We start from the raw sequence: 12,507 nt of genomic DNA, 5'->3' as shown, positions 1-12,507 counted from the left end.
TGGGGTCCCGCTCCGGCGCTTTCAGTTTGTTCCGCTGTTTGAAATTGGCGCCGGCGGAGCGTTGCGGTCACGTGACGGGCGTCGCCAATCGGCGCCGGTCTTGTCTCCGCGTTCGGGCCGGAACCCGGGCGGCGGGCGGAGCGGCGGGCGGCGCGGGCGGAGCGGCGGCCGGGCGGGCGCCGCCGGGCAGGAGAGACGGGCGGAGCGGCGGCGGGAAGGGCAGGTGAGGCGGGCGGGGCGGGCGGAGCGGCGGCGGGTGAGGCGGACGAACCGGGCGGGCGGGCGGGCGGATGAGGCGTGTGGACCTGGCGGGCGGGCCGGCGGGCGGAGCGGCGACGGGTGAAGCGGGCGGATGAGGTGAGAGAGGCGTGCGGGCCGGGCGGGCCGGGCAGAGCGGGCAGGTGGGCCGGCGGCTCGTGGGGAGGGCGCAGGGAGGCCCCGCGGGGGCGGGACGCGGGGACCCCGGGGACCCCGGGGCCGGCCCCCGGCTGCTCTCTGGCCCCCGGCGCCCCTCCGCGCTGCTCGCGCGTCCCGGGGTCTTCCTCCCACGCTGGTTTCCTCACTGGGGGGCCGGAGTGGTGGGGGTACTGCCCTCCGTTGGCCTCCTACCAGCGACCATCCGGGCCCCCGACTCTCCTGGCGGCCCCTGGAGCGCAGCTTCTGGCCTCGTTCAAGTTCCCTCCGTAAATTACTCGCACAGCGCGAACCCCGCCTCGGCTCTGGGTCCTCTCCCACCCCGCCCCTGCAACCCTTTACCGGTAATGAAGTACTTGATTTATTAACTTGGTCACACGGTGAGTTGAGCATCTGCTCTGTGCCAGGCCGCGCTAGGATGCAGTGGCAGAGGGGGTCTTTCTTCTGATGGGCGGAGGGAGGAGCTCATTTCCGAAGTAAACTGGTTTATTTAAGCAATAAACTTAAGAAGAGAAATATAGCTGTGAAGTGAAGAATCAGAGGTCAGGGATAGCTTCGCGTATCTACAGGAGGGAGACCTTGCGTTCCTTAATGTAGGTGAGAAAGGCTTTTCTGCTGCACTACAGCCGGGGCTTTATGCAGACGAGGGAGACCTCAGAAGGGACTGAGGTGTGCAGGGCCACGCGGCAGGAGACGAAGCTGGACCTGGAGCAACTGGCCCTTAGCCAACACTGAGGCTTTTGGTTCTTATCCAAAAATCAAAAATGAGTCTTAAGCAGAAGTGAGCCAAGATCAGATTTGCATTTTAAAAAGGTCCCCCTGCAGGGGGTGCCAGAGTGGGTTAGGGTAGACCAGTTAGGCTATTGCATTACCCCAGGACAGAGCCGGAGCTTGAAGGGCGGTGGGAGAGGAGGGGAGGGAGGGAGGGAAGAAGGGGAGGGATATTCTTTTTCTTTTGAGGGGGGAGGGGAATTAGGTTTCTTTCTTTTTTTTTAACTTTTTTTATTGATTTATAATCATTTTACAATGTTGTGTCAAATTCTTTCTTTTTTTAATGGAGGTACTGGGGATTGAACCCCAGACGTGCATGCTAGGCAGGCGAGCTACACCCCCCCCATATTATTATTTTTCGCAAAGGAAGAATTTTTTTTATCAAGTTTTGAGTTGAATCTAATAAAGTCTTTAAAAAAATTACCGCTGATTCTGATCCCACGTTTAATACTGAACTGTCACTAAAAACCATGATTATAAGTTTTTTCCCCAACTGAAGTATAAGTGACATAACAAGTTATTTCAGTTTCAGGTGGACAACATGATTCGCTTATGTTTTATACATCGTAAAGTGATGTATAAATAAGTCTAATTAACCATCTGTCACTATACAGAGTTTTTTTTCTTGTGATGAGAACTTTAATGATTTACTTTCTTGGCAACTTTCAAATTTGAAATACAATATTATTGACTTTGATCACCATGCTGTACATTATATCCCATACTGTATTTACTTTATAACTGGAAGTTTGTACCTCTTGATCCTCTTTGCCCATCTTGCCTATCCCCCAACCACCCTCCTGGAAAGAGGGGTATCACTGAAGACACAGGAGGTAGGACTGACAGGGCTTGCTAATTGGGTTGGGTGGGAGGTGGGGGAAGTGTCAAGGTCTCTGGCTGCGTCGCTGGGTGACTGAGGATACCATTCCCTGAGCACAGGCCCTGGAGATAGTCACTTTTATGGAGGGGGTGCGGGGGAAGCAATGGTGAATTCTGTTGTAAACGTGCTGAGTTTGAGGTGTTGGAGGCATCTAGTTGCTGTCAAGTAGGCGGTGGAATACATGGGTGTGAGTGTGGAGGAATTCTAAGCTGACTATATAGACACTTGACTCATCTACTTGTAGGTGGTTATTGAAAACTGGCCTAAGAAAAGCGTGTAGAATTAAGAGGGCTCCAGAGCACAGCCAGGGAGGGAAAGGCCGTGGAGAGCTAAAGGGATGGACCTCTAGTTACAGCGGAAGGAAAGGATGGATGCAGGTAGACTTAGGTTTAGATGCTTGCTTTCTGGAAAATGAGAGTATTTCCTTTGATGTCTCCTGTATTCTTTGTGAAGTAGGGATTAAAGCAATTTGGCGAGAAGAGGAGTTCTAAAGTTTTAAGATAATCTTTATGGGAAATGAGTTGATCAGGGAAACAGTAGGCCTGCTGAGCAAGGCGGGGTTCACGGGAAGCTGGGGGCTTTGAGCAAGGGGTGCACGGCAGCACTTCTCACTGGAGCCATAGTTACCACTGTCACCTGGCCCCTGGGCTCCTGCAGGAGCCTTCTCACTGGGTTCCCTGCCTCCTTTCTCCTTCTCTCCCCAGCCCACCTTTTCTCACAAAGCACTTATAAGGCTAAATCTGATTATGTTACGTCTCTGCCTGGACCCTGCAGTGGCTGCCTAGTGAAGAATAATTCAACCCCGAGTCCTTAGCCTGGCCTTAACCCTATGTTCTCATCTCCCACCCTCCAGCTCAGCCATGCTGACTGTACTGTTTCTTGACCAAGTCAAACACGCTCCCATCTCACAGTTCAGTCTGGAATATTCCTTCTCACATCTTTCTCTTGTCTGCTTGCTCTCCTTTCTTTGTTCAGGTCTTTGCTCAAATACACTTTTCAGAGAGGCCCTCCCTGACGACCCTGTCTAAAACAGCAGCCCCTTACGCTGTTTCACTTTTCTCTACCTCTGATCACTTCCCAACTAGACTAGATGTAAGGGCCGCGAAGGCAGGGATTTAATTTTGTAACCTAGTATATATTTCCAGCACCTGTAACAGTGCCCAAAACACAGCAGGCACTCAGTACACATGTGCTGAATAAATTGATGAACAATTGGAGGTGTTTATTACCTGCCTTCTCCCTAAAATGTTGGTTCCTTGAGGGTAAAGGCTTTGTCCTTATTTTTCCTCTCCTTCATCTCCACTGCCTAGTGACATAAATCAGAGTCTGTTGCTCTTTTGTTGGTGACTGAATGAATGAATCAGGACTGTTCAGTGGGACCAGTCTGCTCTGTTGTGTGACCCTCTGGGATGCCCAGCGGCATCTTCCCCTCACCTCCACCTGCTGCATTCAAACTTCTGTCCCACCAACCCGTGGACAAAAGCTCTTATTAAAACTGATCTGGGTACTGGATTCACTGGACACTTTTGCAGACTTTTTATTACTTTGTGGGGCCTGCTGTCCCTGCCTCTCTCTCCAGCCTCCCGTCTCTGCTGACACAGCCCAGGTTCCGGCCTCATCGGCTCCCAGGTGGCACAGAACCTTCTGCCTGGTCCGCCTGCTTCCGGAGCACTTGTTCTCTCCTTTCACACTGTTGCCAGGACCATCTGCCTAAGAGTCAAAACAAAGAAAAAACAATTGCGCTACTTATGAGACAACTGAAATTTGAACACAGGACATTTGGCATTTAATATTTAAGGAAATACACATGTTACTATATGCTAATGTATGTATAAGTACATACAGTATATAAGTATGTATATTTGTATATGTTAGTTGTGTTCATGGGAATGGTATCATGACTGGGAATATATTGTCAAAATAAAGGGGTGGGGAAGTGGGTGGGGGTGGATGGATCCTGACTGGCCATGGGTTGATGGTTGTTGGAGCTGGGTGATGGGCATTTGGGGGCTCATTATACTGTTAACTATTTTTTTTGTATGTTCAAAATTATCTGGGGTAAAGGTTTAAACAAAATCCAAGTGTGATCATATCCGTCTGCTTCAAAATTTTCAGTGACTACTTAGGTCAAAGTCCAAACTCAGACGGTACACCTGGTTTTCTTACCTGACCCGGACACTGTCCCACCTCAGTCCCTGCAAGTTGTCTTTTCATGCCCTGTGTCCAGCTACGTGGAGTCTGGTCCTGAGTCCGCAGTGCTCCTGTCTCTCCTGTGTGTGTGCTTGGAGCGCCCTCCCTGTTCTTTGGCTTTTCCCAGCCCTCCTGTACCGAGGCTGTCACCCTCTCCAGAAAGCCTCCCTTGGTGGGGTGGAAGCACTGTTCTCATTGTTGTGATTGTCTCCCTCTGCTAGACTTTCAGCTCTTTGAAGACAGGGACAGTCTGTGTCCCTGCAGGTGCTTGGCACTCAATGGTTGTGGAGTAAGTGGTTATTCATCTTTAAATTCCCAACACCCAGAATGGTGCTGGCAGGTGCTCAATAAATGCTCACGGGATGAACATCGTTGAGTATGAGCTCCTGTGTATTGACCTGGTGGTGTGGGTACAGGAAGCCGGTGCAGTCCTGGGGCAGGGCTGCTGGCCTGTAGCGGAACCGGCTGGCAGAGTGTGCAGGAGTGCTGGGGAGTCACCGGATTATCTTCTCCCCACTTGTGTTTCCTCTCTGCAGGCATGGGTTGGAACTGGAGTCTCTCCCCAGACCTGACTGCAGCCAGCATCATGCAGTTACTCACTGCTCTTCACTCACCTGTTGATGCCTCCCAGAAAAAAACGCCGCCAGACGGCCCAGAAACCCCAGCTGCTATTCCACCAACAACCACTAGAGGGCCCCAGACACCGCCAAGGATCTCCCCAGCTTCCTGTCACCCACACTAGACAGGTGCCCGGCAAGCCCATTGACCACACCACCGTCACTTCCTGGGTAGGCCGTGGGAGTCTTACAGTGACTTTTACTCTGCTAGGGTTCTCAGTGCTGACTCTGCCCAGCAAACCAGGGCTTCCAGAGAACAAGGAGACTCCTGGGGGCAGAGACTAGGAGACAGTGTCCTCTTTCTGCCTGTCCTCTGTCATCTTCTCTGTCTTATCTTTTTCCCTAAGTTCAAACTGAGGTGTGGGTTGCTTGGAATTGGAGTCTCTCTCCCCCGCTGTCCCCTGAAAGAGCTGAGCACGAAATCTTCACTCCCCAGTAGCTGGGTGAGAAAGCCAGATAAATGGCTCAACGAGTCAAAAATGAGCTTGTTCCCGGAGCTTCATGTGCGAGGTGGGGTATTTAGCTAAGTCTTCTCTTTACTGCTTAGTGGATAGAATGTGGAAGGAAAATCCTCAGAAATGGTATGTGTTATCTTCTGACAGTTGAAAAGCCCTGGGAAGAGAACACAGCTCCTGTATGTCAGGGAAGTAATGTAGTGAAGGAGCCAGACAGAAGCCTAAGCCCTGCCTCAGAGAGCTCTGCCAGGTGCTGGGGGCGACGGTGGCCAGGACAGCTGGGCCCTGCCGTCAGCGTCCAGAGTGAGACGCTTAGCTGCCCTGCAGCCGTGTGTTGAAGTGACAGAGGCGTTGTCCCCTTTCTTGCACACGAGGAAACTGAAAGCCAGGGAGGTGGAGTGACTTGCCCAAAGCTCATACCCCTTTCCGCCTTCATCCAGTTAGGCAGCTTATCTCGGGCCCGTTCCTGTAGCGGGCTCCCACTTGGGATCCTGGCCATTGGACGCAGTTTCCTTCGGTTTGGATGTGGCTCTCCCTCACCTTTTCTCACCCCCAATCCTTAGGTATCACCTCAGTTTGATACAACAGCAGAAAGCTGGTTCCCAGCCAACCGTAAACGTCATCTTCGAGCCCAGGCCAGGCATTCAAGTCGGAAATCTGCCACCTGCAAGTTTCCACGTCTAACATTTGAGAGTCCACCTTCTTGCTCCAGGTCAGCCACACCCGGGACCCCCTTAATCAGTGGCTGCCCCAACCAACCAGAAAAGGACATTACCAGAAGGGCCTTAGTTCCCATGCTCAGTCCCCAAAGCTGCGGGGAGCTGTCAGCACCTGCACTTCAAAACCTACCTTACGTGTTCACCCCACCTGACATCCAGACCCCAGAGTCGTCCGTGAGGGGAGGGCTCGTGCCCCCAGAGCAGAGGGGAAACAGCCTTCCGAGCGGCTCCCTTCACAGCAGCACTCCCGAGAGCCCCGAGCCCGGGCCCGTTCTGGTTACAGACACCCCCGAGGAGAAGTACGGGATAAAGGTCACCTGGAGGAGGCGACGACATCTGTTCGCGTACCTCAGGGAGAGAGGGAAGCTGAGCAGAAGCCAGTTTCTTGTGAAAAACTGACGGGATTTCTCAGACATCAGGCGTCCCAAAAAACTGATAGCTGGTTTTCATCCAGTTGCTCATATCACTCGTCTGGCTCACAAGCAAGGACGTCAGTAGGGTAAAATGGAAAGAACACCCCAGGAACACCAGTAGAAAAAAGATATTTTAACTAGAGCCCTGAAGTCATGAGGGAATTCAATTTCCAGACTTGCTTTTTAAAATATCCGGTGCCATAAACAGTTTTTAGTGTCATAAACAGTTCACTTCATATTTTCCTTGTATTAACTGTTTTAAAATTTTAAATATTTTAAAACTGCTTAAAATGTATGTAAATAAATGGCTGCAGAAGGTTTTCACAGAACCCTGTTCCTGACACTAATGCAGCAATACAGCCTCCTTCACAAAAGGGTTTCTTAGTTCCCTGTAACCACTGCTTACTCAGCCTTCTAATCACTTCCTTCAAACTAACTCATTCCACATGTTTGAGTACCAGCTCCGTGTACAGCTCCCTCTGTGACATGAGGCATGGAAAAACTCGAAGCAAAGTGAGTGTTTTGCAGACTTCGCTCGTCTGCTGAAAGGGCAAGGTTCTGAAGAAAGCGCAGCAAGCCTGTTTTAATGAGTTCAGTGGGATCAGGGGAGATAAGTTACTTCGCGGTGCTATGTTTTCATTTCTTGCTTCCAACTGAAGTAATCTGTAAAAATTAAATAGAGTGGGAAAATGATTTCTTGTCGTAACTGTTTAAAATGTATGTAAATACATGTGTAATGTTTTCAAATACTACTTTTTATTGTAATTAATGCAGAAGGACTGCCCGGTCAACAAAATGTCTCGATTGTCCTTTCATCCACACAAATAGCATCTCTCTCATTCAACTCCATTTCGTCAGCTTTCAGAACCAAATCTGTGTCAGGTCCAGCCTGAGCCAGACAAGCAGAGATTATTTACTTTAAAAATGGGTGGAGGCTGACCAGCGAGCGCAGTGCCAAGTTCTCTGCCTCTTAGAAACTCAAAACCAGTGTGGAAACACTTGGCCTCGGAATGCTGTAAAGTCAACGTGCAATGACCTTTGACTGGGCGCTCTGTGGAGTCTGTAATGCTGCGTAAGCAAGACTTACTGGATCCAATAGTGGATCTCAGTGGGATACGGGAGTTTGAAGACGGTTGGTAGGCTGCAGAGAGAGGAAGGTGGAAAATGGGGTCCGGCGAATGTGCGCGGCCGGTCTAGGACGCCCTAAGACCCTGGGCTGGACCAGGGGAGGCTGTGGGGGTCCAGTGTGGCTGGGAGCAGACGCATTTGGTTGGGAAGAAACGCTGGGCCGGGCCAGGGATGGTTCGGGGAAGGCCTGGGTGTTGGGAGGGCTGGCCTGCGCGGTAGTGGGCGGAGGTCTGCCAGTCCCCCGGGGCGGCGCCCCCAGGAAGCGCGGTGGGTGGTCTCCGGGTAGGGCCTGCTGGGTGCCGGCGGGCCCAGGCGCTCCGCGGTTAGCTGGGGATGGGCGGCTCCGCCCTTAGCAACCCGCTCGTAGCAACCCTCCCGCGGCGCCGCCGCCCGTAGCAACCTTCCGGGGGAGCGACGGGCGCATGGGCCAATAGGCGGGGACCGACGAGCGCGCGGCGGCCAATGGGCGCGGAGCAGCTGGCGCGCGGGCCAATGGGAGGCGGCGACAGTGTGAGGTGCTGTTTCGGGGCGGGGCGGCTGCGCCAGGCTGGCCCCCGCCGCAACGTTCCGGGTGTGGACGCGGCAGCAGCTCTCGGAGCGGCGGGATGGAGGCGTCGCGCTGCGGCCCGGGACCCCGCGGGGACAGGTCAGGAGCGGTGGCGACGGGCAGAGGCCGAAGGGGGTCGTGGCGGTCCGGGCGGGGAGCCGAGGGGAGCGCGAGGCCTGGGCCGGGGGCGCGGGGGCGGTGGGAGAGGACCGGGCCCAGCGGCGGAGGGGGGGCGGGGGGCGCCCGCGGCGAGGGCCGGCTCGTGTCCGGTCCCGCTGGGACCCGCGGGGTCGGTCCCGCCTCGTCGGAACGCGTCAGGCAGGCGGCCGCCCCTTCTGGGCCCGGGCGCGGGGGCGCTCCGGGGTCCAGCAGAGCCCGCTGTGGGCGGTGGCGCTGCGGGCGGTCGCGGACCCGGGGTCGCGGAGCGCGGATGCGGGCGGGGCGGAACCGCGGCTGGGACTCGGCCAGAGCCCGCGCCGCCCGCCCGCTCTGCCCGGCGGCCCCCCGAGGTGCGGCCGGAGCGGGGTCGGGGCCGGGCGGCGTGGAGACAGCTGTAAACCCTTGAAAGCGCTGCGGTCCGGGAGGCCTCGGGGTAGACAACACCCCTTTTCCTTTTTCTTCGCCTTTTACTTACAAGAGAGCTGCGCCCTGTGAAGCTGGCTCATTGCCCTTTGTTTTTTTCTCAAGTCGAGTGGAGAATCTACACTTAAAAGTGTAAATAGGGAGGCGCCAGGAGGAGTTAAAGTTAAAATTCAGGGTCTTGGTTGAATTCTGTGATGCTTACTCAGTCATGGGCATTCAGTAAATCCTAAGTGAATGAATTTAAGGTAGTGAATTTCATGGCTGCCAGATGTTTAATAGGAGTCATGATTTTTGGAAAGAAAAATGGAATTGACGTTGAAATTGACCAGGGGCGGAATGGTGTTTCATCTCTCAGACCTGTAGTTTAAAGGAATAATTTAAAAGTTTTTCTTTTTTTTTCTTCCCAAAGAAACCAGCTCTTTAATTTTAAAATTTACATCAAAGGGGAGTGTGTGAGTCACCAAATGTTTCTCCTGCCCTAGGTAATCCTAGTGCAGTAGAAACTGCACTGTGATGGAAGTCACCGGTTAACTCGTTTGCTGAGGAGTGGAATAAATGTCTTTTGCTTTTTTTTTTTTTGGCATCACGTTGTGTGTGTGTTATGTTTTTGATGAAATACATTCATAGACTTTTTGGTATTGATGCCTTTCATTGTGAAGGATAACATCTGACTTTGAAGCTTCCTGTGATTTTTTTCTTCTTTGAATGATGTGACTGTTCTGATTTATTTTCAACAAAGTAGAAATATTATCAACAAATAGACTTCGAATGTTTTCCTGTATCTGAAATATTTAGTGGAAATCGGAGATGGAATTTGAAGCAGCACTCTCAGGTCTGTGGCTGAGGTCGGCATTTATGTTGTAGAGTCCCCTGGAGATGACAGTGGTTGCCTGGGAACTTGAGCCTCTCTGGTCTTTTGTTTCTGCTAGAGGATTGAAGATGTGGTGAGAGAGACTTCTCCTTGTGGTGTGACCTTGGGACCCAGAGTTGACTAAGAAAGCCCTAGTCTGGTTTCTCCTGTGCCATGATTTCTCTGTAGAAACACAAACGGTCGTGGTGGCTGGGGGTCTTGGTGGCTGGAGGTTATGTCTTGGCCAACCTTGTTATCCTCTCTCATGTTCTCTTTTTCAAATGTTTCATCAGATGAACTAATTGTTGGCAAACAGCCTTATTAAAAATACTCAGGTTAACTAACACAAGCCTACAGTACGTTTGGCGATTATCAAAAGTTACAGTAGAAGTCTAGTAACGTTTAACATGCATACATTTCTCCAGATACAAAGGCTACATAGAGACCCAGGAAGGAAGGAATAATCCCTGCAGTAAGTTTTCTGTCTTCCAAGATCGTTCTGTTCCAAGCAGACAGAGGCAGACGTTTTTTGGAAGTTTTTGTTTCTGCCTTCTCTTATGCTTTCCTATGGAAACTGTTGTTTTGTTTTCCCTGCGTTTGTGCCCGTTGAAAGAAAAAGTTAACATTTCTTCTCACCAAGAGGAGAGTATCCCTGAATTACTCAGAGGAAGCGTTGAAGCTGCCTTGCTTGTTCACGTTGGAGGACTGTAGGACTGGAAGGGGCCCTGGTGATTCCCTTAAGTGTCTTGTTCCAGAGCAGTGGAGCTGTTAGGGCTTCTTTCAAACTAAAATTTCCTAGTCTGCTTTTCTTTATTTCCTCTGAGGCAGCTCACTAGGAATACGCTCTCTGTACTACTAACTCTGTGCTGCCTCATCAGACAGTCTTACTGTTGGTAAGACTGTGACATTTTCCTGGCCTGCTTAAAGCTTGAATCCACTTAAGCCTGAGAAGAGACACTGTCCACGTTGTGGTGGGTGTGCTGTCCCTGTTAACTCTCTTAGCAGTTGCTACGAGTTTGGACTGTCATCTGGGTCGCTTTGCCTTAGAGCTTCTGTTAAAACAGAAATGACTAGCGTTGTATCATAGCAGTCACCGAGACCCCCAGAAGACCACAGTTCTGAAAGGGACTGTAGTAATGCTTTGTTTATCAGATGGCCCTTGTGTTTTAACACATGGCATTGCGGTGAGGGGGGAGCCCTGGAAGCTTCCACTGGGCTCCAGAGTTCTGGTCCCAGCCTTTTCACTGTCCGCGGTGTGATCTTGAGCTGCTATCTATGTCTTTGGCTTCAGTTTTCTCCTCTGAAATACTAGGGTTTCTTTGGATTCCCTCAGTGATTTGTACCGAATTAATGAAACAACATGTATTTTTAAACTGCATGTGGCTCAAATTTCAAAAGGTACAGAATGATATTCAGGGAAAAGTGTGTCGTCTTTTCTCATTGTCTCCATGTCAGTTAGTTCACTGGTAGGTTTCTTAAGGGGGCCTTGCAGAGATGCTCTGTGTATTACATAATCTCTTAATATTCCTTTCCCACTCTTAAAATGTGATGATTTTGAGTTTTAGAGTAGAAGACGATAATCCAGACTCTTTTCAGAAGCAAAGGAAATCTTCATTCTTTGATCAAAAAATGGAGAGGTGCAAGATCGTGCTCTAGAGCACACGCTCTTAATCCAAACTCTTATATCTACTTTCATCATGGACAAGACAAGATGTATTTTCAGGATATGAACCTTGGTTACTTACAGTTCTAATTTTTTTCTGTGATAATTAATGTATGGAAAATAAGGCTTGTAAGAAGAAAACAAGAGTTATTTTTCAAATGAGCTTCCTGAAGAATAAATCATTGCTCTTTAGCTTTGCTGGAAGAAACTTCGATATATTTATAGTTTGCCTTTGATTTTAGGCTTTAGAATGAAGCAAGTTTAATAGAGGGTTGACTTGTTTTCCTATTGAAATAGAGTGTGATTTTGTTACGGCAATTTGATATGTCACGTAAGCCAGAGGCAAAGCAGAGAGAGGTGTTTTGACTGAGCAAAGTTGGCAAGCTGTGTTTTTAAAAAGCGAAGATCTGTCAGGATAAAATGATCAGTAACAGTAACTGACATTTGTGTATCCTTTGCAGTGTTCATAGAGCTTTCATGTACATGACCTCTTCTGAGCTTCACAACTCCAGAGAAAGCAGGGCTGGTGTCATTATCTTCGTTTTATAGAAGGGGAATTTAAGGCTCAGAAAGGGTGTGCCACAGCTAAGGTTGCAGGATGGGCAGATGATGTAGTCAAAGCTAAAATCTGGAAGTAAAACCAGGCTTTTGCCTTCTGGTCACCTCTCTTCTTCTCACTTATTATCAAAATATCTGTTGCAGATGCTCTGGGTGCCGTTTGTGCACATAAATGATGACAACTGACACTGCTTAAATTCTAATTATTTTTAGGGCAAGCAGGTGAAGAAATCAGCCATTTTAGCAGCGCAAATGTCATCCAATGGAAAGGGAGTGGAAATACTCAGTGTTGTTGGGCAAAAGAATATACTTTTATTCCTACACAAGAGAGAAATAAGTAACATTACTGGAGAGAAACTGTAACCCCTGAGGGAAGGAGACTCCAGCAAAAGGTGGAGTGAACTAAGATTCTGAGTAATGTCCTTTTTTAAAATCTGTAAAGAATAAAGGGTTTTTAAACTGGATCAAGTCAAGACAACTTAAATAACCTTTCTGTTTGGCTCACTTAAAAGAATGCTTTTTGCTTTTGAATGTGGAGCAGGCAAATGGAGAGCGCTCATCTAAAGCGGTTTCCTCGCTGCATTCTCGGGGGCCAAATGAGTCATCTGATCAGTTGCCAAGCTTTCCTTTCTCCTTACCTCTCTCTGCCCAAGCAATTCTCACTTCTGTCTGATTGCCTCTACTGAATGGGCCTCTTCAGGAATGGATTTTTGTTCCTTA

At 50.1% G+C, this 12,507-nt stretch overlaps 2 protein-coding genes and 1 long non-coding RNA gene across 12 annotated transcripts in view; 2 read left to right on the top strand and 1 right to left on the bottom strand.

Annotated features, from left to right (window-relative positions):
- Positions 1–70: 70 nt before the first annotated feature.
- RHNO1 (RAD9-HUS1-RAD1 interacting nuclear orphan 1) lies at positions 71–7,211 on the top strand. 3 transcript variants are annotated; one of them, XM_072954213.1, is made up of 3 exons: positions 71–223; positions 4,792–5,001; positions 5,891–7,211. In XM_072954213.1, the coding sequence occupies exons 2-3, from the start codon at positions 4,876–4,878 to the stop codon at positions 6,443–6,445; spliced, it is 681 nt and encodes a 226-aa protein (XP_072810314.1). In that variant the 5' UTR covers positions 71–223; positions 4,792–4,875; the 3' UTR covers positions 6,446–7,211. The 3 variants fall into 3 exon arrangements, with proteins under 3 accessions (XP_072810314.1, XP_072810312.1, XP_072810313.1); XM_072954211.1 differs by having other exon boundaries at positions 4,792–5,043; XM_072954212.1 differs by lacking the exon at positions 71–223 and adding an exon at positions 262–357 and having other exon boundaries at positions 4,792–5,043.
- LOC140691223 (uncharacterized) lies at positions 6,242–7,927 on the bottom strand. The gene is made up of 2 exons (XR_012066784.1): positions 7,547–7,927; positions 6,242–7,122 (listed from the first exon to the last, which is right to left on the bottom strand). It is a non-coding gene; the product is annotated as an uncharacterized lncRNA (long non-coding RNA).
- A 177-nt stretch (positions 7,928–8,104) lies between these two features.
- TULP3 (TUB like protein 3) overlaps positions 8,105–12,507 on the top strand; it is a 35,658-nt gene continuing 31,255 nt past the window's right edge. For 3 of the 8 annotated variants that reach the window (XM_072954859.1, XM_072954863.1, XM_072954860.1), the window contains exon 1: positions 8,142–8,233. Coding sequence is in view for 3 of the 8 variants with exons in the window: in XM_072954856.1 (XP_072810957.1) it covers positions 8,193–8,233 (41 nt within the window). In the remaining 5 variants the exon portion in view is untranslated. Of the gene's footprint in view, positions 8,234–12,507 lie in introns of all 8 variants that reach the window. The other 5 variants (XM_072954856.1, XM_072954855.1, XM_072954857.1 and 2 more) reach the window with 5 other exon arrangements.

This window comes from Vicugna pacos, chromosome 34 (genome assembly GCF_048564905.1).
Source record: "Vicugna pacos chromosome 34, VicPac4, whole genome shotgun sequence".
Taxonomy (NCBI): domain Eukaryota; kingdom Metazoa; phylum Chordata; class Mammalia; order Artiodactyla; family Camelidae; genus Vicugna; species Vicugna pacos.
The sequence above is the reverse complement of the archived record's forward strand: the minus strand, read 5'-3'. Positions and strand labels throughout refer to the sequence as shown.